A 27,947-nucleotide genomic window follows, 5' to 3' on the forward strand; every position below is an offset into this window, starting at 1 on the left:
TTCATATTTGTGTGACTAAATCACAACCCTGGTTAAATTCAACTATCCACCTTAGCAGCTGACTGTGGTCAGAGAAAAACATGCTCATGCTGACTTGTTTCATTTTCCTTTCATGATTGAAAAGGTCCCATCATTCTGCCCAAAAATATAACTGTATTTCTCTACTTTGTTTGCTCTCCCCATCTCATGTATATACTAGTGTATACTTTCTCCTTTGTCCTAAAATCTCCAACACCTCTTCACCCATCCTCATTCTTACCTAATGAATTTGTTTCCTCCTACACCAAAATAATTATGGTACTTATTAAATCTGGTGTTAGGTCCTGTATTTAAAGAAGCACATATTTTTATTTTTAAAATATATTTTATTGATTTTTTTTATAGAGAGGAAGGGGAAAGGATAGAGAATTAGAAACATCGATGAGAGAGAAACATTGATCAGCTGCCTCTTGCACACCCTCTACTGGGGATGTGCCCGCAACCAAGGTACATGCCCTTGACTGGAATCGAACCTGGGACCCTTCACTCCACAGGCCGACGCTCTATCCACTGAGCCAAACCGGTTAGGGCAAAGCACATATTTTTAAATTTTAATATAGTACCTTATTGTTTTTAATATTTTGTCAGCTATAATTCTTTATAACTAGTTTCCCTTGTAGACACAATTTTATATTGTGTCTTTAACCTTTTGCACTCGGATGTCGAGTGTGACTCAACACGGTTAGCATCGGTAGCAAGAATCGAGAAAAAGCAAGCGAGTGCAAAGGGTTAAAAACATTATTCTGCCCTTGCCAGTTTGGCTCAGTGGATAGAGCGCCAGCCTTCAAACTGAAAGGTCCCAGGTTCGATTCCAGTCAAGGGCACATGTCCGGGATGTGGGCTCGATCCCCAGTGGGGGACTCGCAGGAGGCAGGTGATCCATGATTCTCTCTCATCATGGATGTTTCTGTCTCTCTCTCCCTCTTCCTTCCTCTCTGAAATCAATAAAAATATATTTTTTAAAAAAATAAAAATAAATAAAAATAGGAACATTATTCTAAGAAGGTATCCTTGGTAATCCATAGGTTTTATCAAACTGACAAAAGGACCCACATAAAAAACTTATACACACACACACAATAAGTTTAGGAAACCCTGATATAGAGACAAAAAGAGGAGAACTAAACACTGGGTCATTCAACTATTTAGAGATTGGGGAAATGAGAAGGGGCAAAGGAGATGAAAGAGGAATAACCCAAGAAGCAGGAAGAACGCCAGGTAAATGTGGTGTTCCAGACACACATCATGTAAAGCAAGTCTCGCGGGAGGGAGGGACCAACTGTGTCAAATCCACACTAAGATAGGTCAACTATGATGAGCATTGAAAACTGGCCATTTACTTTAGCAGCATGGAGCTAACTCGTAACCTTGAAGGATCCTTTTAGGTGGCAGTGTGAGAGGCAAAAACTTACCGAAGTGGGTTTAATTAACAGAGCAAAAACGAATTCAAAGCAGCAAGAATGGCCATGTCTGCTGAAGAGTTTTGCGGTAAAGGGGAGAATGACATAGTGTAGTAGCTAGAGAGCAAGAGGTGGAGAGAGGGTCTTATTTTTTTACTAAGATGAGACAAACAACCACATGTTAAAGAAAATTTATGGTGCTTCCATTAACATCTCAAACTTCACATGTCCCAAACTGAGCTTCTACTGTCCACCCCGCACACATACCCCAACCCTTCCCGCCTCGGTGAGTGGGAATTCCATCCTCCAGCTTGATCAGGGAAGAAGCCTCTGAGTGTCATCGCACGCCCACATTTGGTCTTTCGGGAAATCTGTTGGCTCTTCCTTCAAAGTCTATTCTGAATTCGGTCATTCCTTACCGCGCCCCTTCCCCCCCCACCCCCCTAAATTGCCACCACCCTGCTCCTCCATCACCAGCCATCTGGGTTAGAACAGCAACATCCCTTCAGCCTTGCCCACCAGGAATCTAGGCACAACACAGCAGCTAGATTTCCTTCCAAAACATAAATGAGGACATGTCACTCTTCTGCTCAAAACCATTCAATGTTCCCATCTCCGTTACAGCAAAGCCTTTATTATTTGCTATGCCCCGCCCCTATGACTAGCCAGCTTCCTCCTCCAGGTCTTTACTTAAAAATCAACTAGTCAAGCCCAGCCAGTGCGTTTCAGTGGTTGAGCATTGACCTGTGAGCCAGGAGGCCACGGTTTGATTCTGTCAGGGAACGGGCCCAGGTTGCGGGCTCCAGCCCCAGTGGGGGGTATGCAGGAGGCAGCCAATCAATGGTTCTCTCTCATCATTGATGTTTTGGTTTTGTTGTTGTTGTTTTAATATATATTTATTGATTTCAGAGAGGAAGGGAGAGGGAAAGACAGAGAGAGATAGAAACATCAATGATGAGAATCACTGGGGATAGAGCCCGCAACCCCGGCATGTGTCCTTGACCGAAATTGAACCCGGGACCTTTCAGTCCTCAGGCCGATGCTCTATCCACTGAGCCAAACCAGTTTGGGCTCATCATTGATGTTTTCATCTCTCTCCCTCTCCCTTCCTCTCTGAAATCAATAAAAAATACTTTTTAAAAGAAATCAACTAGTCAATGAAGACTTCCCTGGCCACTCTCTAAAAAAGTTAACCATCACCCCATGACAGTCCATCTCTCCCTTCCCAATTTTCTTTAATGTCATTAGCATGTGTCCCTCACTGACACATTGGGTATGTAGTCTGCCTATTTATCCAATTTATTGTCTGGCTCCCCAACTGGAATGTAAGCTGCATAAGCGAACAAAGTTGTGTGTGTTTTGTTCACTGCTGTATCCCCACCATCTACCCATTATGAGTGCTCAATAAATATGTGGGACTAATTAATGGAGTATAGTCATCTACCCTTTTATAGAGTATTAATTCCACTATTAAGAAAGGATAAGGAATTAAACTAGTCATGGAGTCAGTTAAAAAGAAAACTTGTCCTATGACTTTTGTTGAAGGGTCTGGGGTTGAGGATAGGTGTGACACTCTATTTGCCCAAATCTCACAAAGGGCACCCAAAGGTTCTAAGATTTTGCCAAAATAACACATTACTTGAAGCAATGGGCCACCTGTTAATTAACAGTCCTGGAGTGTGCCCAGTCAGTATGCTACAGTGCAGTGGCTCTCAGATGTTAATGCACATCAGAATCACCTAGGGCAGTGGTCTGCAAACCGTGGCTCGCGAGCCACATGCGGCTCTTTGGCCCCTGGAGTGTGGCTCTTCCACAAAATACCACGGCCTGGGCGAGTCTATTTTGAAGAAGTGGCGTTAGAAGAAGTTTAAGTTTAAAAAATTTGGCTCTCAAAAGAAATTTAAATCGTTGTACTGTTGATATTTGGCTCTGTTGACTAATGAGTTTGCCAACCATTGTCTAGGCCAGTGATGGGCAACCTTTTGAGCTTAGTGTGTCAAACTTTGCCAAAAAACTGAGCATAACTCGGGTAGTGTGTCACTTTGAGGAAAAAACATTATTTCGCAAATATTTCATCCTCAGGAGCAACAAATGTTTCATCCTTGGCATGTGGCGCCTCAGCGGCCGCATGTCTTCAGAAATGGCTACGCGTGTCAGTGCTGACACGCGTATCATAGGTTCGCCATCACTGGTCTAGGGGACTTGCTAGAACAGGTCTCTGGACCCTACCTCCAACATTGCTGGTTGAACAGATCTGGGGAGGGGCCCCAAAATCTGCAGTTCTAACAAGTTCACAGGTGATGCTGCTACTGCTGATCTGGGGACCACGTTTTAGAAGCAGTGAAATAGTGGCTTACATTCAAGGAGGGTTTGGAGTGCCCGCACCAGGCCCCAAATACTCACTCCTACTGTATGGAGACACAAAGCTCTCCACCAGAAGGGGGCATGCAGTCTGGAGTCTGAATATAATAGAACGCAGGTACCTGCAAAGACTAGCTATGTCTGGGTGAGCAAAGCTACCCTTCCTGAGGGTGTATTAACTGAACATGGCCACCAGCGGCGCTCTCTCCCTGAAACATGTATTTGGAATGAAATAGCATTCTAGCTCCTGGAGCCGCGCTGATTGCTACATAGTCCTGACTCTACAGGGATGAATAGCCTGCATAAAAGATCTGGGAGGTAACTCTAGAGATGTAAATTCTCAGAAGAGAAACTGAAGGACTCAAAAGGAAAAGTGACATTTTCACAGGTTCTTCCAAGTTAACGTTAGAGCTTGAGAAGGAAAGGGAGAACGTGGGTACTGAATTGTTGGCTACACACACACAGCTCAAGACAGGATTCAAGTTTCTAGACATGGCTGACACACTATTCCGAGAAGTACTCGGCCAGAAAGGAGGCGTACTTCATGAGGCTAGGGAAGATTTGTTTTCTCAGAGGCTCGATGGCTTGATCGAGTGGGTTTTTGTTTTTGTTTCCTGTTCAGAACTATAAGCACTGTTTTTCTTATGCTATTGGGAAACCAGGAGACTTGAGTCAGCCATACGAGATTATCAACAAGTCTAACCACAACCATTTGGTTTGGCCTATGCACCGTACTGGAATGTATGTGTTTCAAGTGAAGATCCTGGATCCAAACTATAGGTGAATATAAATGTTTTATTACAATCATTTTAGCATTAATTCCTCAAAACTAAATTTTCATTTTTTAATTTAAATTTAATTGATTGGGGTGACATCCTATCTAATAAAGAGGGAATATGCTATTGACTGTCATGCCCTCACAAAGATGGCAGTGCCCACAGCCAATAAGGAAGGAATATGCTAATTGACTGTCACACCCTCAAAGATGGCGGCGCCCAGTCCCCTCAGCCTCGCCGGGATGGCAGGCACGCAGCACAGCCAGGCCCACCCTGAGGCGGGTCCAGCCGCTCTGCATGCCTGCCTCCGAAGTCCCCCAGTCCCCTCAGCCCCCCAGCCACCCAGGGCTGCCCGAGGCTCAGGTAACCAGGGCCAGCTGAGGCTTGCGCTGCAGGCAGTGGCAGCAGCAGAGGTGTGATGGGGGCGTCGCCTTTCCCTGATCACTGGGTCGCCTCCCGCCCCTGAGGGCTCCCGGACTGTGAGAGGGGGCAGGCCAGGCTGAGGAACCACCCTCCAGTGCATGAATTTTCATGCACCGGGCCTCTAGTTGGTTAATAAAATTATATAGGTTTCAGGTGTACAATTCCTAATACACCATCTATATATTGTACTAGTAGCCCTGCACACAAATCCATGCGCCAGTAGCTCTCCAATAGCTCGCTGCCACCCTCCAGTAGCTCTACGCCCGCTGCCCTGCCCTCCTGTAGCTTCCACCTCCCCCCTTTCCTCCTCATAGCTTGCTGCCTTTCCCCCTCCTGTAGCTCTCCCCCGCCCACTTGTAGCCAGTAGCTCGCTACCTCCTATAGCTCTCTGCCTGCTGCCCCGCCTTCCTGTAGCTCCCTCCACTCTCCCCCCGCCCCATAGCTTGCTACCCTGCCTCCTCCTGTAGCTCTCCACCACCTGCTTGTAGCTCACTGCCCCACCCTCCTGCTGATCCATGATCCGGTAGTTACACGGTCAGTCATCACACTTCACGGCATAACGACCATTTGCATATTACATCTTTATTATATAGGATTGTGTGTTCATCATCCCAAATCAAGTCTTCTTCCATTTTCCCCCCATACCCTCTTCTACCTTCCCCACCCCTTCTCCTCTGGTAATCACCATGCTGTTGTCTATGTTAATTTAATTTGATTTGGTGTCGCCTCGATATTCAATTTTTGTTATGATTTACATATTTGCTTTCTAATTTTTGTAGCAATCACAATAAGCATTCTATGGGGGTGGGAGATAAGATTTCATGTTAAACATTAATTAATCAATTCACAATTACTATGTTCCTTGGTTATGATAGATGCAAATATAACATAAGCACAATCTCAGCCTTCAAGGTACTTATAATTAAACTGGTTGGGGAAGAAGGAGTGGGGAAGACACACACAAACCAAGGGAGGTTAAATCAGAGCAATACTGAGATATTTTCAAATTTAATAATTTGTATTATTAATGAGCAGAATAATAATTTAAAGATGGGAAATATCAATGCTATTTTGAGAATTGGAAGAAAACTTCATGGAGAATAAGGAACATTGGTAGAATTTACATTGCCAGAGGACTAGGATACACCCTTCAGAAACCACACTAATAATGAAATGTCTATGGCTTGTGGATCATGAAGGAAAGTGGAAAACACCTTGAGTGAGGAAGGTAGGAAACAAAGGAGGCAGACTAAGGTAAGGCATAATGTTGAAGTCAATTTCAAACCATGTCCTAGAGAGCCTTCTTAGCCTCCTTAGCACCTTTACAAGGGGAGTGTTGTGATGAAAGTAAGTTCCTAAAATAATTAGCCGGAGAAGAGCACAAAGAATGGTATAACTATTACACACAATATTTTATCCAGGGGTGGGGAAGAACAATTCCACAGAGAATTTGCTTAAAGGAATAATGACAAGATAGAATAAAATTTCGATTGCACTCTGCAAAGTCCAATAAATAAGTTACACAAAGACATGTCAATATCACTAAGCCAAGAGGGAAGGAGATTCCTAGTAGGAAGAATGAAAGATATAGGTCCAATACGGTGGTGTTCAGTGGCATGTGAACCATGAGGAGTTCGCCCAGTTCCAGGAATTACTAAGGTGATGAGGGCAACTGATGACAGGACAGGACATGAATTAAACACTATGGTTATAACAGCTCTCTCTGCAGGAAAAAAATGATGCCAGCCAAATCTGTAAACAACTTTATGAGTTTGATGAGGCTCATGTCAGTAGGGACAAAGTCATAAAAGATTGTACAGCTCAGACTTCATCAGCATTAAAACACCTCCGAGAAGAGAGAGAAAAGAATCGGGACAATTTCATGTTATTAAAGCAACTTAGAAAAGAACAGACAAAGTTGAAATGGATACGGTCAGAAGTGAATGTGGAAGAAGTGGTAAATGACAGGAGCTGGAAGGTGTTTGATGAACGCTGCCAAATTCATTCAAGCCTCCAAAGAATGAATAAAAAGATTTTTTTTTTTAATAAAAAGGACCAGGTCATCTCATAAAAGCTAAGCATGACATATATCAACAAGGCGGGCTTCCTAGGATGATTTCTGAGCCAACAGTCCAAGACCTTTAGTTGATTTCAGCCCCACTTAGCCAAGACCTCAAGTATAAATAATTCTGATAATTATGAAGAAATCAACGGCTATTTTACACTGGTTCTGTTAAAAAATATTTTGTAGCTATTAAAATAATTTTCTGACTTAGCAGAAAGAATAAAAAATGTCATAGAGTCTGGGCTCACCATTAACCGAAGAGTTCCACAAAACACTATTTCAAAAGGATACCTGTACCTCCATGTTTATTGCAGCAATAGCCCAGACTTGAAAGCCACCTAAGTGTCCATCGATGGATGAATGGATAAGTAAGATGTGGTACATATATACAATGGAATATTACTCAGCTATAAAAAAAAGAAAATCTTCCCATTTCAACATCATGGATGGACCTTGAGGACATTGTGCTAGAAAGTCTACTTTGAGTCTTTTTTTTAAAACATATTTTCATTTTTATTTTTAAATATATTTTTATTGATTTCAGAGAGGAAGGGGGAGGAGAGATAGAAACTTCATTGATGAGAGAGAATCACTGATTGGCTGCCTCCTGCATGCCCCCCACCCACCCTTATTGAAGATCAAGCTCACAACCCGGGCATGTGTCCTTGATTGGAGTCAAACCCAGGACTCTTCAGTCTGCATGCTGACACTCCATCCACTGAGCCAAACCAGGGAGGGCGCTTTGAGTCTTAATTTTGCACTAGTAGCTATGCAGTCTTACGCAAATTGCTTTTTCTCTTTGAGGTTATTTCTTTGTCTGTAAAATGAGTCAATAATACCTATTTTATAGTATTCTGGGGATTAAATGAAGTACCTGGGTTAAAATCCCTAACATTGCTGGGCACTCAATAAAAGAGTTCCTTCTCCTTTCTTCCTCCGACATAAAGGTAGGTAAAATCATATTATTAATGTTTATTTAGCTATATCCTGTCTCATTTCGAGCAATATGCTAAATTATAAGAGAGACTCAGTAACTTTGGATATAATAACACAGTTTCATATATTGACTTCCTAACATTCTCAGCTTCCTGAAGGAGTTAGCCTACATCAGGTAAACATCACATGCACTTTGATCAGGAAACCTTGAATTCAAATCCCAGCTCTACTACTTACAACTGTGTAAACATTTATAAGTAGCTTAACCCCGTGGTTGGCAAACTTCGGCTCGAGAGCCACATGCGGCTCTTTGGCCCCTTGAGTGTGGCTCTTCCACAAAATACCATGGCCTGGGCGAGTCTATTTTGAAGAAGTGGCGTTAGAAGAAGTTTAAGTTTAAAAAATTTGGCTCTCAGAAGAAATTTCAATCGTTGTACTGTTGATATTTGGCTCGGTTGACTAATGAGTTTGCCGACCACTGCCCTAACCTATCTGAGTCTCCATTTCCTCATCTAAAAGGAACAGTTGCTATAAATTTGCTACATTGCCTGGTACATAGCAAATACTCAATTAGTATTATTTGCAATAAGTGTTAATGATAAAAAATAACTTTATTATTTTTGTCAATACTTATTATTGTTAACTATTATTAATATCGTTATTGCGTTTGTCTTGGGAACCACTATCAAAATGGTGTAAAACTGTTAGCAGGTCGGTGAGGTTGTAGTGACCAGCTTGAGGAATTCTGTAGCACACACATGGAAAAATCATCACTGCTGTTATATAAATGTATCTGTTATCTCCTTTGTCAAGATTATACTAAGATTATACATGATTTGATCATTACCATAGAGATGTGGAGGGAGCCTTAATATATTGTATTTAATTTAATCTTTAATATTGTTTTTCTAATTTGCAGTTTCTGTAACCTAACAGCTTTCTTTGCAGTAGAGACCTATGGAGTGATTCCCAGGTAATAATTGTGCCTAATCATGCTTTAAAGAAAAAAGTTGTAAAAGACACAGGTGGTAGCTAAAAAGGAAAAGCCCCTCACCCATTTTCCTGGGACCTAATATTTCTTCCCTATATGCCGTCCTAGAAATTGTATCTGTTGCACCAGGGACCCAGCAGGAGGGAACTCCTGAGAAGTGTTATTACCGCTAGTTTCCTCTTTTTAAAATATATTTTAATATATTTTTAATTGATTTCAGAGAGGAGGGAAGAGGGAGGGGGAGAGAGAGAGAGAGAGAGAGAGAGAGAGAGAGAGAGAGAGAGAGAGAGAGAAATGATGAGAGAGAATTATTGATCAGCTGTCTCCTTCATGCTCACACTAGGGATCCAGCCTGGAACTCAGGTATGTGCCCTGACCAAGAATTGAACCATGACCTCCTGGTTCATAGGTCATGCTCAACCACTGAGCCACGCCAGCCAGGCTGGGTTCCCCTTTTATTCCATCATCCTCTACAGCTCCCTTCTTCCCATAAAACATGTCTTTCAACTCCACCTCGAGGGTAGCAAGTAGACTGGCAGTGGGACTGAGAGGGGACAGTGGCTGTGCCCACACAGACCCTGAATTAGCTCTAGGCCAATGGCCATTGTCTCAATACACCCAGGTAACTGGTTGTAAAAGCATTTCCCTGGACTCCATGCCAGTTTCTTTGGAGAGCAGAAGAAAAAGTCTTATGTTAATACTAGAGGCCCAGTGCATGAAATTTGTGCACGAGTAGGATCCCTAGTGGCTGCCAACTTCCAGCTGCCAGCTGCTGGCTGGGGCCTCCCTTCCCTGGCTGCCAGCTGCTGGCCAGGGACTTCCTTTGTTCCATGCCACCCCCAAGTGGTCATCACACATCATAGCGAGTGATTGAACTCCCAGTCGGTTGAACTCCCGAGGGGACATTTTGCATATTAGCTTTTATATATTTAGATGAAAGTTGGGACCACAAATGACTTTGCTCCTCTGTCCTGGGCCCGATTTTATTTTTGTTTTTTTTTTTTGTATAATGTTAAACAAACGTGCAAGACAAGTCATTAATTATAGCCCTACTTTAAATATTACTGAGTCCTCAATTTGTTGCACTGATGGGAGGTTAATGGTGCGAATAATCTGCAAATGAGAAGAGCCATGTGTTGTTTCTAAGTAACTTTGGGAAACAGGCTTCGCCTTTTTGCAGCAGCCTCTCATGCTATTGATCATACTGTCTATTTTCCTGCCTGGTCAGCCTCAGCCACTAAAAGGTAAACAGTTCAAGGGTGGACAAGGTGTCTTATTCACCTTTGTTCTCTGTCAGTGGAATAGTAGCTAGCAATTCAGAAATTGTTTGACTAACTAAATTAACCAAAGTGAACAATCATTTCTAATGACTTTTTTCTTTTAATTTCAGTCCAAATGGCTACCTGGTTTTTTCTTTCCTCTTTCTCCTGATGCTACTGTTCTTCAGTATTCTAACTTTTAGCTACTTCCATTACATGAGGATCTACAGACATCTTTACGAACCAACTGACAAAAGAAAACAGAAGAATAATTAGGAAAAAAATGAAAGTTTGTTTACTATGGATACATATATGTAGGAATATACTCAGAGTATAAATATATATTATATTTATATTGAGAACATGTGTTTGACCAAGAAGTACTAAGAATAAAAGTTCATAGTATCATCAAATTCAAGATCTGAAAAATGTTCCTAAATTATCCAAAACACAAATATTTTCATGTATATCTCATATTATAAAATTAATTCTCAATGTGTTTGCATTTATCTTTTTAAAAATATATTTTTATTGATGTCCATAGAGAGAGGAAGGGGGAGGGCTAGAGAGATAGAAACATCGAGGAGAAAGGAAGTCATCAGTTGGCTGCCTCCTGCACAGCTCCCACTGGGAATCAAGCTGCCCTGGCACATTGGTTGTGCCCTGAGGGGTCCGGAAAGAGGGAAGTTACAAGTTACCCTGACATTCCAAAGGTATGTTATCATAGACTGGAGGCCCAATGCACGAAGATTCGTGCAAGAACGGGCCTTCCTTCCCCTGGCTGCCGGCACTGCCTTTGCTCTGGCCCAGAGCCGCCATTCCGCCTTCCCATGCTGCCCAGAGGCCCGGAGCTGCTGGGGCGGTGCGTAACGCCTGTGTTGTCACCATGGCGACAATGCAAGCATCCTGCTCCCAGCCGCTCGGCGCCTGAGTTTACAAATTAACTTGCCATCTTTGTTGGGTTAATTTGCATACTCACTCCTGATTGGCTGGTGGGTGTCACGAAGGTACTGTCAGTTTGCATCTTTCTCTTTTATTAGTGTAGATGCAAAAAGACAATAGGCTCAGTCAAGGTCAAAGTTGATCTTTGTCAGGGAAGATACCTGTCTAGGACATGACTACCCACCATTAGACTGCTTTTCAAGTTTTAATTTCAGACCATCCTTTGTGGTTACTGTAGGTCTCTGAGTTTGCAAAGCCGCCATGCAGGGCCTTCCCTATGTTAGTCAGTCAGCATGTGACCCCTTTTTGTCAACAAATGTTTGACTGGAACAGTAAGATACAGAGAAGAAAACATGGGCACTAAACTTGTAGACCTTGAAGTGGTGGTTTTGTGAATTAGAATGCCAAAGGCAAGGGGAATGAAATAAAAAATAAACAACTGGTATTTCCTTCTTTACACGGAATTTATTAGCAACCTTGCTCAATACAAAAGAGTCATTGGCTAGGCCCTGAAGATAGTTTTCACAGGAAGTCTGCCACAAAGGAATTTGGCCTGTTTCATGGCCATTGAGCAGAGTACCAAGGTTGCTTGGTTTCCTTGCAGCTAAGTCATCTTAGGTATGAATAAAAAGGAACTATCTCAAAATCTGGTCTGGATATGTGATTTTTTAATATATTGATGAGTTTTATTTGCTACTATTTTGTTTAGGTGTTTTATATAAATGATCAGGAGCAAGACTGTCCCATGTGAAAGGAAGATCAGAAACAGTTCACACTCACATGGTCAACAACATTCAATTACCTGCTGATCCTATGGAATTCCCTGTAAACATCCTCATACAGATAACCAACAGCAAACCAAGTTCCTGTCTGATCTGGTCACAGGGTTTGGGCCCCAGCTCCCATTGTACCGATTAAGAATGAAGCAGGCCCTGGCTGGTTTGGCTCAGTGGATAGATTGTCAGCCTGCGGACTTAAGGGTCCCAGGTTCCATTCCAGTCAAGGGCACATGCCCTGGTTGTGGGCTCGATCCCCAGTAGGGGGCATGCGGAGGCAGCCGATCAATGATTCTCATCATTGATGATGTATCTCTCCCTCTCCTTCCTCTCTGAAATCAAATATACATATACATGTACATATGTGTGTGTGTGTGTGTGTGTGTGTGTGTGTGTGTGTGTATATATGTATATATATAATGAAACAGGCAATGGGGCAGCTGATTACCCAAATTTCAACAAGGATGATCTCTACCTTAGCACCAACATGGAATAATTCTCCTGCAGACACATGAAACACAGGATTGACAGGTAAGCTATGTTTAACCTAGCCAGGGAAAATTATATACCTCTGCCAAGGTGATTACCACTCCAGACACAGAGTAGCTTTGCCTACCTGGACAGTGACTACAACCCCTACAGTCAAAGATTGGTCAAAGATCAATCACATTTCACTGCCATACCAACAAGCTTAAAAAGTCACTTTATAACTAGAGACATCTAAGACAAAAGTCACCATTATTCTCTGAATCCCAGCTATGTTTTCTCCTCAGCGAGCTGACAATTTTAAAAGTTTGTCCACAACTTTGTCTGAGGACAGTCAATTAACAGTCATGATGAATACAGCACTTACTGTCACTCAACACTGCCTGGAGTTCAACCCTATTTTCCTAGTATATTTGTTTTTCCTATTTTATACCTTTTTCTCTCTTCAAATTCCTTCCACTCCACCTCTCCCCTCTCGAACTCTCCACTGATCATCTTGCCTCTTATTCATTGAGAAAATAAAAGCAAATCAGAAAAAAAAAAAAAAACCATTTCCCCATTCCCAAATGTCTAACCTACTTCCATTTGTCTCTGTATCTTCTAGGCCATCACTATGCACCTGTATCTACCTTACATGCTGTCACTATGGATGAAGCATCCCTCCTACTGATGGTCAACCTCTCCACTTCCTGCCACTTGTGCACTGGAGAATCTCTTCTTACCTTGCCCTTGGGAACCTCGCCCTCTCTCCTAGATCACCAAGTTCTCTCTGTACATACAAGTATACCTTAGTATTCTCATCTTTAAAATGTCCTCCATTGACCACACAGCCCGATCCCATTTGTGCCCTAGCTGCTATAGTCTCCATTTCTTCACCTTACATTCACTCCTCAAACTATTCTTTGGACCTCACCCCTCCCCGGAGACTGCTCACGTCAAGGCTGCCAGTAACCTTCACATTGCTAAATCTAACTGTCTTGTGGCTTTTGTGTTACCATGTTCCCCAGCCACACGGTTCCTCTTCCTTCTCTACTTGACCTGTAAATGAAGGGTCTAAGAGTTTTATCTTTGGCCCCTTTCTCTTTACACCTTTTCCTAGGTAATCCAATCAGTCCCACAGCTTCATTTATCCAAATGCCCATTGACATGACAGATGTCTAAAAGGCACCTCCAGCCCTAGCTGGTTTGGCTCAATGGATAGAGCAGACCGAAAGGTTCAATTCTGGTCAAGAGCATGTACCACGGTTGCAGGCTCCTCCCTGGCCTGGGCCCTAGTCAGGGCGTGTGCAGGAGGCAACCAATCGATGTGTTTCTCTCACATTGATATTTCTGTCTTTCCCTCTCCCCCACTCTCTCTCTCTAAAAATCAATGGGAAAATATCCTTGGGTGAGGATTAAAAAATAAATCCTGTATAATAAAGAGGTGATATGCAAATTGACCCTCACACCTTCACACAAGATGGCCACCCCCATGTGGTCAAAGATGGCCACCACAAGATGGCCGGCAGGGAAGGGTAGTTGTGGGCGATCAAGCCAGCAGGAGAGGGCAGCTTGGGTGGGACCAGGCCTGCAGGGGAGGGCAGTTAGGGACAACCAGGCCGGCAGGAGAGGGCAGTTATGGGTGACTGGGCTGGCAGGGGAGGGCAGTTGGGGGCAAGCAGGCCTGCAGGAGAGGGTAGTTAGGGGCAACCAGGGTGGCAGGGGAGAGCAGTTGGGTGGAGGACCAGGCCTGCAAGGGAGGGCAGTTGGGGGTGACCAGGCCTGCAGGGGAGGGCAGTTGGGGGCAATCAGGCTGGCAGGGGAGCAGTTAGGCATTGATCAGGCTGGCAGGGGAGTGGTTAGGGGGTGATCAGGCTGGCAGGCAGGTGAGCGGTTGGGAGCCAGCAGTCCCGGATTGTGAGAGGGATGTCCAACTGCCTAAACCAGCAGTCGGACAACCCCCAAGGGGTCCCAGATTGGAGAGTGTGCAGGCTGGGCTGAGGGACACCCTCCCTCTGCCCCAGTGCACGAATTTTGTGCACCGGGCCTCTAGTAAATAAATGGCACCTCCAACTTAACATGACCAAACCATAACTCCTGACTTTCCTCCTACTGACCTGTTCTTCCCAATTTTCACATCTTATAAATGGCACCACCATCCTCACAATTTCCCAAGTTGAAAATCTAGAAGTTATCCTTGAATGTTCTCTCCCTAATAAACTCAACACCCAACCCATTAGCAAGTCTAATATACCCTACTTCCAAAATATTCCAAAGCTCTCTAATTTTCTATGTCCCCCACAACTCCAATATCCAAACTACCTTTTGGTGTGCACTTATGAAACGGTTTCCTAATTAGTTGAATCAATTAGGTTTGTGGTTTCCTGTTAATGGGATACTTGTCCCCTGATATTTATAGGGCTGCCTTTTTGTCATTCAGATCTCAGCTTAAAACTCACTTTGGCAAAAGACCTTCACGCTGCAGCCACTCTAAGATTACTCTCAATCAGTTCATCCTATTTCTCTGCAAAGCACAAACCACCAATATTTTGTTTGTCTTATTTCCTGTTTATTACTGTATTTCCCAGGGTCTACAACACAGCCTGGCACATGGCAGACACAACAAATATTTGTTAAGTGCATTCAAAAGCACCAACTATGTGCTAGGGTTAGGCTAATCTGAGTCTCGTTTCATCAGGACAATTTCATAAAATGTAAAATTCCACATTGAGGATTAACTGGATGTATGTTACACCCCACCCACCACCAGTGACCCGCCTACCTTTATTCCCCACCCCCTCCCCTTGCAAAAAAAAAAAAAAAGGGGGGATTTGGATAATAAGGTCATTGCTGCGGTCTTTTGCCACATTTCGTTATCTTCACCAGGCTCCACGCGACAAAACTAGCTTCGCCAGGACCAATGAAAAGGGGTCGAATATTGAGGACCTCACCCCGCAGCCAAGGGCGGGCCGCAAAGGATCAGGGGCAGATTCCCAGGCACTGAATGCTGGGAACTGTAGTCTCCCGGGAAACCCTAGTCTGATAGGGTCGGGACCCGCGCAGCATGCTGGGAGTTGTAGTCAAGGCCTGGAAAGAACACCGCGACGAAGGACCGTAATAGATGAGACTCCGCCTCCGCGCTTAGGCACGCAGCGGGTGAACCCACTGCATGCTGGTAACTGTAGTTTCCCCGGAACTCCGCTCCCCGAGGTGGAGAGACGCGGGGGCTGCGCCATTTTAGGTCCGAGGTGCGGCCGCGGAAAGAGAAACGCCGGCGGGCTGAGCTCGGGCGCCGGGCCGGCTCCGCCCTCGGAGCTCCCGGCGCCCGCCCCTCGCCAGGCCCCGCCCTCCCCCACGTGTCTGCCGCCCGGGGGAGGTGCCTGAGCCCGAGCGGGCCGCCAGCAGTCGGCCCCGTCGGCGCGGAGGTCTTGTCGGCGGCGCCCTGGAGCGGCCCGGCCTCCCGATGCTCCTGCGCCGGCTGCCGCGGGCCGGGCTGCGCGCTTAGTGCCCGGCTCCGGCCCTGAGGCGGCCGCGGGGCGGGGCGGAGCGGCCTCGGCCCCGCGGAGACCGAGCGGCTGGGGGCGAGGCGGCGGCCGCGGGCAGGAGGATGGGGGCCAACCAGTTGGTGGTGCTCAACGTGTACGACATGGTGAGTGCGGCGCGGCCCGCTCCCCTGGCGCGCGGCTCGGACCCCGGCCCCGCGCCCCCGCCCCCCGCGGATGCCCGGGGTGGGGGAGGGGAGCGGCGTGGCTTTCCCGTCCTCGAGGGTGTCGGTGCCGCCCGGGGCGCCGAGGGCTGCGGCCACGGCTCGGGTCGACGGGGATCGCCCTCGGGCCCCCGCTCGGCGCGGACCCCGGCCCCGGGCCCGACACCCGGCCGAGGAGCCGTGTCCTTCCGGCCCGGCTTCCGTCGCGGGTCCGACCTCCGACTCGCACCGCAGGGACCCCGGGTGCCCCCCCGGCCCCTCTCGGTGGCCGGCCCTCCACACGCCTCTGTCCACGCCCCCGTCTCCAGCACTCCCAGCCCCTCCGAAGGTCCACCCGGTCCCCGCCGTCGGGGCCGGGCCGGTCTCTCCGGAGCGCACGGAGCCCACCCCCGGCCGCCGAGGCGAGCTCCCTCGGAAGACGAACGAGGCTGACGTTTGTCCCGAAAACAGCCCCGCCGAGGTATAGAGAGAGGACGGTGGCGCGCCTCTCCCGGAGCGGGGGGACCCCCGTCCCGGTGATGCAACAGGTGCCTGGCGTGACCCCGGGAGCGGGGCGGGGCGGGGGGCCGGCGCGTCGTGTCACCCCGCGTGGGAGCCCTGCGCGCCCGGCACCTGCGCGCGGGCCGGGTCCGGGCGCTGGAACCCCCGGCCGAGCGGAGCCGGAGCGGCAGGGTCGCCGGGGTTGGTTCGCTTTAGGCGGTGAGCGCTCCTTTCGTCCTTGACTCGGCTCTCCCGGAGTTACTGTCCGCGGCTCGGCGCCTGTGAGAGCCCGAGTCCTCCCGGTTCCCAGGCACAGCCCCGAACTTTTTCTGTTCTCTTCCCTTGCTTTGCTGACGAGGTGACCCCGCGGGGAGAAAGGAGCTGTGCGGGGAGGGCCTGGGGGCCGCCTAGGGCTCGAGGTGGGCTCCCCGTTGAGTCCACCTAAGAGCTCGGAGGTTAACATCCTGAGAAGCGTGAAACGTGATCACATGGCAGAGAAGCAGCATCAGAACCAGAGAGCCTGGAAGAACATGGCCCCGTGTCAGGTTTTTGGCCTGTGTCTGGTTAAGAACTCTCTATATTTAAACTTGGTTTTTTCTTCTTCATGACCTACAGTCGGCACTTAGTAGAATATACATATATACACACATACACATACATATACATATATTTTTTACTGATTTCAGAGAGGAAGGGAGAGGGGTAGAGAGAGGGAAACATCAATGATGAGAGAGAATCACTGATTGGCTGCCCCCTGCTCGCCCCACACAGGGGTTAGAGTCTGAAACCCAAGCATGTGCCCCTGACCAGAATCGAACCCAGGATCCTTCAGGCCACAGGCCAACGCTCTATCCACCCAGCCAAACCCACTAGGGCTGAAACCACTATATTTTAATATCTAAGAGACATTAACACTGTTAACTAGTTCCTCACATCACCTTTGTACAGAGGAAGCAGGTGGAGAAAAGGGTAACTAAAAACAGGGAGGGGCTGGAATTTCCAGGCCGCAGTCTGATTCATTATCTTCTCTACTAATTCCCGTTTTTCATTTCTTACATATTGCTTTGTCCTGTCAACAGGAGAAGTACATGACTGTTTATCAAAATGGTTAAGAGTTATTAGGCTTCTAATAAGCTTGCTTTTGTATGTTCTTTTGGGGGCTTCAGTTTGTGATTGTTTCATGCCACTAATTCAGCAGTCTACACTTATGTAAGTGTGACCCTATAGAAGTCACAAAAATGAATTGATTGTCCTTGTTTAAGGAACTTAGAGTGTCATAGGAGAGGTACAATGGTAGTAACAGTTCAGAATAGAAGAGCATGATTTGGATAAGAGCATAACAAGAAGTTAAGGAAGGGCTCCACGAGGCTGTAGGGTGAGGAAACATGGAAAGGTACAGGGGGGACGTGGAGGCGGGGTCGGAGCTCTGCCCAGAAACTGCCAGCCTGGGGGAATGGCAGGGGCAGGAAGCACGGGTTGGATTTGGAAATAGCAGCTGGTCCAGAATAACAAGAGGGTAGGATACAGGAAAGGAGACACACTGAAAGTTCGATTAGAACTCTTCTTAGTTTGGGGCTGGAATGAAGGGTTTGTGGGGGGGGGGGCGCGTCTGTGAGCCAGGGGGACCCACTTTAAGGTGTTGTGGTCCAGAGCAGCATGATCAGAGTTGCGTTTTAGAATTGAGACCAGTGGGTTGAGGTGCAAATTTGTGTCTATTACACTCACGTTGCTCAAGCCCGTATTGGATTTTGAGACCTTTTCTTGATGTCAAGGGCATGTTCCTTTACCTTTGGTGGTGCTTCCTGCTCCTCGTGGGCCCTTTGATGAGGGTTGCTGTCGTCTGCTGTAAACATGCGCTAATAATCACTGTCTCTAGGGACTCTTGCCATGCATCCTGTGCCCCTTGTCTGAGACGGCCACCCGCTCCTCTTTGCCAGGTTGGGAGCTGCTGGTCATTTCTTTCCCCCGTAACTCTGCCACGTGCGCAGTCGTACGAGGATCACCTGTGTTACCTTCCTCTGGAGGAGGAGCCGCATCCTCCTGAGGTTACCTCATCTACACAGCGCTGTCAATTACTGTTTGTGATTATGTTTCTCTGTACTTCGGGGTAACCTGCCACCAATAAAACATGTCCTGGAGTTACTTTCCGAGTCTTGGGAATGAGGTTATGCACATACTCCCAGTTGACTGGCCTACATTGTAAAGCAGGTGATTCAGATCAGCCTCAGTTGCTGGGACAGTCTGGGGTGTAGTCACTCCGGCACAAGCTCTTCATTGGCCGTAGTTCCAGATTATGTGCTTTCATATTATCTTGGCTACTAAGGAATTTTTATAAAGTCAGCGTATGCAGTAGTGTGATGATGTTTGTAGATTGTCAAACAATTTTCTTCCTGTTTTTATTTTTTAATATATTTTTATTGATATTCTTCCTGTTTTTAAATAGTATCTGTCCATCTTCAAAGTCTTTTTTTTTAAAAATATTTTATTGATTTTTTACAGAGAGGAAGGGAGAGGGATAGAGAGTTAGAAACATCAATCAGCTGCCTCCTGTACACCCCCTACTGGGGATGTGCCCACAACCAAGGCACATGCCCCTGACCGGAATCGAACCCGGGACCTTTCAGTCCACAGGCCGACACTCCATCCTCTGAGCCAAACCGGTTTTGGCACATCTTCAAAGTCTTAATAGAAAATAAACACACTTTCTAGAACTCTTCAAATAAGGAAATTTTGGTCTGCTCTCCATTCTTTTGCCCCCCATCCCACCCCCCTCACCACCCCAGTGTCCTCCATTAGACTCTTCCAAGGAAGCTGAGGTCCTGCAGGGGTGATAGGCTCTGACTCCCCACGCCTCAGCAGGCAAAGGCGGACTTTCTGAATGTTCATCTGATCATACCCTTCACCTGAAGGGTCCCATAATCTCTGAAGCCACATGTTCAGTAACAGCCTTTCCCCCCCTCCCTCCCCACCTTAGACCCTTCCCCTTCACCCCCACACCCCCACACCTCTCCGTTGTACTGTTTATTTTTGTACCTAGCTTAGTTTCCCAAGCCAGAACCCTGGGAATAAAACTGTAAGTTCCTCTCAGTTGCAAATAAACAGTCAGTTAAGTCACCAGGCCGTGTCTGTTTTGGTTTGGTTATTTTGCTGAAAGGAACAGCTTGATAATCGGTGGCTTAAACTGGAAGGATAATGATCTTAAGTCCACAAATAAACAGACCCTGGGGTAGGCCCGCAGCTCAGCGTGTCATCCAGGACCAGGACTTGCACCCTTCCGCTCTGCTGGCCTTTTGTTCCTGCGTGTCCCCTCAGAGTTGTAAAATGACGGCCATAGCACCAGACACTAGCCCTGCTCAGGGTGTGAAGGCAGACAGGTGAGGAGGCCTTTCTCCACCTGCACCTCCCCCTTCAATGACGGGCTTTCCCGGAGAGCGTCCACAGCTGTCCCGTGGCACTGCGGAAGCCGAGAAAGGATCATCCGGCTCTCCTGGCTCTCCTAGCTCTCCGGGGCGTTACGTGGGAGGGGTGGGGGGGCAGGGAGTTGGAAATGGCAGTTAGCTGGGACCTATGATGTCTATCACATCCTTTATTTTCTGAGTATTCTTTTTTTCCCCGCCCCCATCCTCTCTCCTCCCCAGCCTTTCCTCTAAGATGGTGGCCCGAAGCTGGGCTGCCTGTGAGTATTCTTTAAAGTGGTTACCTGATCATCATTTCCACTGTTGCTTCTCAAGTTCAAATGATCTGTTTTCGTAATATAATAGCCTTCTTACTAGTGTCATTTTTTGGTATTACTTTGTTTTAACCCATCTTCCCTTCTGTTACCCAAGGGACCTTTCTGAACCATAAGTGATTGTGGCATTTTTGTGCTTAAAATTCACCTACAGGATACAGTCTAATGCCCTTTATGATGTAACAGCTACCTGACTTAGGATGTAACTACGTACCAGTCCCCCGCTAGTTCCCACACACCCTGTCCACCTTCTGCTCACACAATGAAATTTTTTCAGTTTTCCAGGCAAGCTGTACTGTACTAGTGCACACCCCAGTACCTTTGCACATGCTAGTCCTTCTGTCTGAAATGTCCTATTCATAAGTGATCAGCTGCAACCTCCCGCTCCTCTGGCTGTAGCTTAGCCCATCTTCACCAGACGTGGTGAACTTCTGTGCCCTCGGACTTCCCACCTGTCTCAGTCACTGCATGTACTGTGATTCTGTGAACCCCACTAGACTGAGCTCCTTAATAGCATCTTCCTGTCGCCAGTGTCTACAGCAGGCCTGTCACCATAAGGCAGGGGTCCTCAGACTTTTTAAACGGGGGCCAGTTCACTGTCCCTCAGACCGTTGGAGGGCCGGACTATAGTTTAAAAAAAACTATGAACAAATTCCTATGCACACTGCACATATCTTATTTTGAAGCAAAAAAACAAAACGGCAAAAACACCCGCATGTGGCCCACTGGCCGTAGTTTGAGGACGCCTGCCATAAGGTGTCCTGTAAGTAAATATTTACCACCGAGTGGGGTTTTAATTAGGCATTTTTATCAGTGATGGTGTCAATACTGAAATAGCATGAAAAGGTCACCTGATCTCCCTTCTGTTGGTGCCAAATATCTATTTCTGTGTTTTTTTCTTGTACTTAGTGTACTGCTGGATTCTAGCTTTTATTATTGGAGTAGGGTGACCACATGAAAGGGCGGGGGATCATGGGAATGGGAGAAGAAATATCAAATATTCTTCGGTGTCAGTTTTTTTTAAGCATCATGGGACTAGGCTGAGGAAATGTTTTTAAACCGTTTATTTTTTGAAGTTGGGTCTTAGTCATTCCTTGGAACATAATCTTTCCGAAAACATTGTCAGTTCCTGAATTTAACATGGATTAACTAGTTAGTAGAAACTAGACTTAGTCTTCTTGTACCAAGTATGCATTTTGGGCCAGAGCCATTCCACCACTTGACGTAGAAACTGACGCAGGAGTCTAGCTAAATTAAAAAAGAGGACAATCATCAGTCTGTCCTCCTAATTATCCATGGAGTGTCTTTATTTTTATTTTTTGGTTTAGATTCAGTGAGAAAAGAATTCACTCTCTGTATGTATTTGTTTTCCATTGCTGCAATAACAAATTGCCAGAAACTTAGCCTCGTTATCCTCTCACACTTCTGCGGGTCAGAGGGGTGGGCTGGGCTGTCACTCTGATGGAGTCCGTGTCAGCCAGCCTGGCTGGGGAGAAGTCTGCCCCAGGGTTCTCGGGCTGCCCCAGAATTCAGTTGCCTGAAGTTGTAAGACAGGTCTCATTCCTTGCTGGCTGCTTCAGTTTCTGGTATCTGCGTTCATCTCTTTTTATATTTCACCTGGGACTCCAGGGGAATCCCCCCCAAGAAAAAGGAGTGTGTGTGCATTGGACTGATAGGTCAGCAGCGGTGGGAGGGCATTTCAGAGGCTTTCCTGGCGAAGGGGATGACGGGACTGAATTGAGGAACTGCATTTGCCTGTCCCACTTCATTTCCTTAGCTTCCTCATTCTCCGGTTTCTTTCTCTTCCCTGTTCCCTGGGGCCACGCCTCCATAATGTGGCCCTAATGGGGGGAGAGCAGGCAGAGGCCTCCTGGGTGGCCTGGGGTCAGCGAGGAGAGGCCAGGGCCTGCGTTCTTCATCCTCAAACCAGCAGAAGTGCAGTGAGTCCTTCCCCCTCTTCAAACCTGCCTGCCCCCCCCCCCCCACCTCCCGGAGCAAGTTCTCCACTTTTAAAGGCTCATGTAATTAGATGGGACCCGAGAGGATACTCCAGGATAATCTCCCTGTCTGAAGGCCTCTAACTTTAATTACATCCCGAAGTCCCTTTGCACATCATGTAACACATCCGCAGGTTCTGGAGACTGGAGTGCGGACATCGTAGGGAGTCATTCTGCCTCCACACATCTGTGAAAGGTATTGTGCAAACCCAGATATGTTCCGTGTTCCCTTCCACAGGCCCTTGACTTGGCATGGAGTAAATTTTAACTGAAAATGGAGAATTTGAAGTTTTCGGAAAATAATGTATGGAAACCCTTTGTGACTGGCAAATGCGCAGACGTGAAGGGTCCAAGCATGTTGGTGACCACAGGCCCTTCAGACTGCAGTGCATAGTGTGTATCAGCCCCAAGGTCACACTGATGACGGAGAACGTTAATAAAATAGAATTGAATGAAACTTGGAAGTTAAATGTTTTTCAGTACCAAGAAGAGCCTACTGTTTTAGGTGATTTCTTTTGTTAAATGGATTTTTCTTAACCTTTTGCACTCGGATGTCGAGTGTGACTCGACACGGTTAGCATCAGTAGCAGCTCGTATGTATTTGAAATGTAAAAAAATCCAAATAAATAAGTTTGTATGAAAAGAAACTCCAGTTTTTTATTCTACTGCCATGCTTTGTAAAATCTGGGGTATTTAAAAAATTAAATCCCGAGTAGAATAAAGGAATTGAGAAAAAAGCAAGCGAGTGCAAAGGGTTAAGGCGGGGTGTACTTACTTTTAGCATTTGTTGACTGTCAGATTTTCTGCAAGATTATTTAAATTTTAAAAAGCAACATTATTAAGTGTCGCCCAGTTGGTTAACAGAATTTAAAGAGAAGGCTGCCAAAATAATCTTAAAGTATAAGGAAGGCAGAAAAATAATACAGGGAAATGAGATACATGAAAATAATTTTGCTTCAACTTATTCAGGTTGTGTATTGGTATATGTCTGATGATTCCCTAGCCCCAAAACATTAACTCACAAATTAATTAATTGAGCCCACATTATCTATAATAATAAAAGTATAATATGCTAATTAGACCAGACAGCTGAACAACCTTCCGGACGACCTTCCAGAAGTCGGGGCTATGAGCACCGAGCCCCTTGCATGAATTTTTTTTTAAAAATGTATTTTATTGATTTTTACAGAGAGGAAGGGAGAGGGATAGAGAGTTAGAAACATTGATGAGAGAGAAACATCAATTCAGCTGCCTCCTGCACACCCCCCACTGGGGATGTGCCCACAACCAAGGTACATGCCCTTGACCGGAATCAACCCGGGACCCCTTAGTCTGCAGGCCGACGCTCTATCCACTGAGCCAAACCAGTCAGGGCTCCTTTGCACGAATTTCATGCATCGGGTCTCTAGTTTGAAATAAAAGCCTTTATTCATTAAATTGTGATATCATCCTTATCATACTAAATTCTTGCCATACAGAATTCTTGCAACTACTCATCACTACACTATTCTAATTGTTACAGTTTCACAGCATATCTTAGTATGTGGCTAGGCCAGTTTCCTTTGTTTAATAGTCCCAAGTTTTCTTGACTGTTATTCACTTCCTTTTCTATGAATATTTTATAAGGCTCTTGAAAACAATACATTTTTTTAATCTTTTTGTTTTCTTAAGTTGTGTTAAAAAACACACAGTTTACCTACCATCTTATCCATTTTTGCTGTATAGTTCAGTAGTGTATGTTCTATTCACATTGTTGTGCCCCAATCCCCAGAAATCTCTCATCTTGCAAAACTAAAACTATATCCATTAAACAACTCCCAGTTTCCTCTTGCCCTCACCTCCTGGTTACCTCCATTCTGCTCTCTGCCTCTCAGTGTGACTAGATGCCTCATGTAGTGGAATTGTACGGGACTTGACTTTTCATAGCTTATTTCACTTTGCACAGTGTCCTCAGCCTCATCCACGTGGTAGCATGTGTCAGCTTCCATCTTTTTTAAGACTGAATAATATTTATCCCATTATCCTCTCTAATAATAGACAAATATGCAAATTGACCATACCTCCGACACACCAACAAGCCACGCCCACAAGCCACACCCACCATCCAATCAGAGCAAGTATGCAAATTAATCCAAACCAAGATGGCTACAGCCACAGAGAGCAAGGTTTCCTAGGTAACAGAGGAAGCCAAGCTTTCTGCCTGCCCTTGCCAGGCCTAAGCCTCCACTCAAGCTACAAAGTTTCAATTATAGAAGGTAAACAAATTCAAACAAATGGCGGCACAATGGAGCTTGAGAGAGCAGGCCAGGGTTTCCGCTGGCAACAGGGGAAGCGAAGCTTTCCACACACCCTGGCCTGGCCCACCCACTTAAGGCAACAAACCCCAACACAAATGCTGCCGGCCGCGGAGGGAGCCCCAGGCTTGGCTCCGCTCCAGGCTACAAAGTTTCAATTGTAGAAGGAAAATAAATTCCAGACACCAGGGCCTCTGCTTGGGTTGCCAAGGGGCATGGCCGGCCTGCAAACCACCACAGGCCCCTCGCTCAGGCCGCCCCACGCCCCAAGGAACCCCCACCTGATCCGGGACGCCCTTCAGGGCAAACCAGCTGGCCCCCACCCCTGTACCAGGCCTCTATCCTATCTAATAAAAGAGTACTATGCAGATTGATCATCACTGCAACACACAATATAGCTGCCCCCATGTGGTCAAAGATCCTGCCCCCATGTGGACACAAGATGGCCAGCAGGAGAGGGCAGTTGGGAGGCACCCGGCCTGCAAGGGAGGGCAGTTGGAGGTGATCAACCCTGCAGGAGAGGGCAGTTAGGGGTGACCAGGCCAGCAGAGGAGGGAAGTTTGGGGCAAACAGGCTGGCAGCAGAGTGGTTAGGGGGTGATCAGGCTGGCAGGCAGAAGCGGTTAGGGGCAATCAGAAAGGCAGGCAGCAAGCAGTCGGACATCCCTCAAGGGGTCCCATATTGGAGAGGGTACAGGCTGGGCTGAGGGACAACCCCCTTCCATGCACGAATTTCGTGCACCGGGCCTCTAGTATGTATATACCACATTTTGGTTAGCTGTTTATTTATCAGTGTACATTTGGGCTACTTCCACCTTTTGGCTATTGTAAATAATACTACTGTGAACATAAGTGTACAAATATCTCTCCCAAGTCCCTGTTTTCAATTCTTCTGTACATATATACACCCAGTAGTCCATAAATTATTTTTAAGCTGGAATTGCACTAAACCTATAAGTTAATTTGGAAAGAATTGGCATCTTTTCTGTAATATCCTCCCTCCGCCCCCCAGGGATAAAAGTAGGATTTTTTTCTTTTTCTTTTTGAAATATTTATCCAGAAGATACATCAAATAGTTAAATAAGTTAAGGCCCAACTCCTGTATCTGAGCCCTCTTAACAGAATAAGCTTAATAAATAAGTAAGATATATGGTATGTTGAGTGACAGTCGGCTCAAGGGAACCTGAAGCAGGGAGGGAAGGGCAGGGCGGTGGCGCAGTTCCTGCCGCAGTTCCGAGTCGAGTGGCCGAGAAAGGCCCCCAGCGGGCATTCCTGAAAGGGGCAAGGGCTGCGCCGTGGGGATGATGTCCAGGGAAGGAAAGTTCTGGGCAGAGGTAAGCAACACAACGGATTAGTCGGCCCACATGCCTCTTCTGAAGGAAGTGTACAGCAAGAAACAGGATGTGTTTAGGGGAATTTATGAATTATATTCTCAGGTAGATTAGTGAGATCATTGGAAATAACAGCAGGCAGGATCCAAAAAGGAACAGTCTGAGGTTAGGATACATTCCACAAAGGTGAAAGGCACCATTTCCGGATTTAAAACTACAACCAGAAGGAGTTACTGAACACAGATTGAAAACTAAAGAGAAAACAGCGCGATTTAGAAAGTCTCTCAGAACCCTGAGTAGAAGGGTCAGTGCTGATCTCCAAAAGTGCTAGGCAGACTGTTTTAACGTTAGAACATTCAACCAAAGCCTGGTTTAACTTTCAAATTTCAAGGAGAAAGCAGAAATCCACAAATACACACAGGCAAAGAAGTTACTAGAAGGGAACAAAATCAAGCTGACTTCAGGCTCCTCGCTCATGACAGCAGCGCCTCCATAAAACAGCACTGTCTGCAGAGTGTTGCGGGCACCACGTCTGTCGGCATGCTCCTGCTTCTCAGGTGGTCATTCCTGTGCAGGCCGCATAGACGTGCCAGGTGCCTCGGGGGGAACAGGTAACTAAGAAAGTGGTGACAGTATAAAAGAAACAGCCGTTGGGCATCCATACTTGTTTACTATAGATGCAGCCTAATGGATAGGTGGTTTAAAAATGCCAGTACCCAGAATTCCTCTCAAAGAGAACAAACATGGTGTTAAAAACGAAGTCTCAGGTTATATCGACCAAGCTTGGGGGAGGGAGGAGAAGGGAGGAGAAGGGAGGAGACAGAAGCATCAGCATAGCATCCTACATAAAGCGATAACCCAGTAGATACAATTGGTTCTTGTCGGTATTGGAAAGTCTATTAGAGTGTGGTGTAATTTTTTTTCATGTAAATGTAAGTATTGTTGGGATAAAGTCAGATCTAGAGGGGAAACAGCAGAGAAAATATAGTCCATATGATGTAAGAGAGAAAACAAAAAAGACTAGTGTAAAGTGAAGATAAGTAAAGGCAAGGCATAAATTATGAAATGACAGTAAATAAATTAAAATCCCCTATTAAGCTTGTTAAGTATGTTTATAGTGTGCTTTGCGTTACAGAATTTAAAATTGCATGTGGTCAAAGCTATTGTTGTGTATGACCTTTCAGCTTCATGTCGTCCCTAGAAAGGCTTTCCCACGTCTAAAATTATACAAATAACCTGCGTTTGTTTCCAAGTGGAAAGCCAGTCATCCCAACACTGCTTATTGCGTGACCCATTGCGCCCCTTGTTCATTGGCAGTACGGCCACATCCGTCCCGTGCTAAGTTATCAGCGCCATCTAAGTCTATTTCTTGACTTTCTTTGCTGTTCATCTATTTAGTTGCTTCTTCCTGCAGCTTTATCAGGTGTTTAATTACAGTATTCCAGTGTGTTTTGATATCTGGTGATGGAGGTTTTTTCTCTTACTCTCAGAATTTTCTTTATCGCACATTCATTTTTCAAATAAAATTTAGAATCAATTTCTCAAAAAACTCACTGCAATTTTAAGTGTAATGACATTAAATTTATGCATATTTTTGGGGAGAATTGATAGATTTACAATATTGAATCTTCCCATAATAATAAGAGCTACCATTTTTGAGTGATTTCTTTTTTTTTTTTTTTTTTTTTTTTTGAGTGATTTCTTCATGCCAACCATTGCCCTAAACCATTTCTTTATACACTGAGTGGCCAGATTATTATGATCTCTGAACGCATAATGATCTGGCCACTCAGTGTATATCCTTTATAATAAAAGGCTAATATGCAAATTGTCCCTTCGGCCAGCAGGCCCGCTGGCCAACCGCCCATGTCCCCTCCCCCTGGCCAGGCTGGCCGGACCCCACCCATGCATGGGGGAGTGCTGCTCAGCTGGAAGCTAGGCTCCCGGCTGGCAAGCGTAACGGCGGTGACAGGAGCC

At 46.0% G+C, this 27,947-nt stretch overlaps 2 protein-coding genes and 1 pseudogene across 4 annotated transcripts in view; all 3 read left to right on the plus strand.

The window, feature by feature from the left end:
- The window catches only part of CATSPERE (catsper channel auxiliary subunit epsilon), a 79,146-nt gene extending 68,503 nt beyond the window's left edge, over positions 1–10,643 (plus strand). The window contains exons 20-22 of the mRNA XM_054713085.1: positions 4,423–4,580; positions 8,920–8,973; positions 10,382–10,643. Coding sequence (XP_054569060.1) covers positions 4,423–4,580; positions 8,920–8,973; positions 10,382–10,526 — 357 coding nt within the window. The 3' untranslated portion in view covers positions 10,527–10,643. The remainder of the gene's footprint in view (positions 1–4,422; positions 4,581–8,919; positions 8,974–10,381) is intronic.
- On the plus strand, positions 6,341–7,027 carry LOC103293488 (protein MIX23-like; annotated as a pseudogene).
- Positions 10,644–15,967: 5,324 nt separating the features above from the next.
- DESI2 (desumoylating isopeptidase 2) overlaps positions 15,968–27,947 on the plus strand; it is a 38,179-nt gene continuing 26,199 nt past the window's right edge. For 2 of the 3 annotated variants that reach the window (XM_054712884.1, XM_054712886.1), the window contains exon 1: positions 15,968–16,082. In XM_054712884.1, coding sequence (XP_054568859.1) covers positions 16,041–16,082 — 42 coding nt within the window. In that variant the 5' untranslated portion in view covers positions 15,968–16,040. Of the gene's footprint in view, positions 16,083–16,642; positions 16,667–27,947 lie in introns of those variants that run through there. The other variant, XM_054712885.1, reaches the window with a different exon arrangement.

The sequence above is a fragment of the Eptesicus fuscus genome, chromosome 24 (assembly GCF_027574615.1).
Source record: "Eptesicus fuscus isolate TK198812 chromosome 24, DD_ASM_mEF_20220401, whole genome shotgun sequence".
In the NCBI taxonomy this organism is placed as follows: Eukaryota; Metazoa; Chordata; class Mammalia; order Chiroptera; family Vespertilionidae; genus Eptesicus; species Eptesicus fuscus.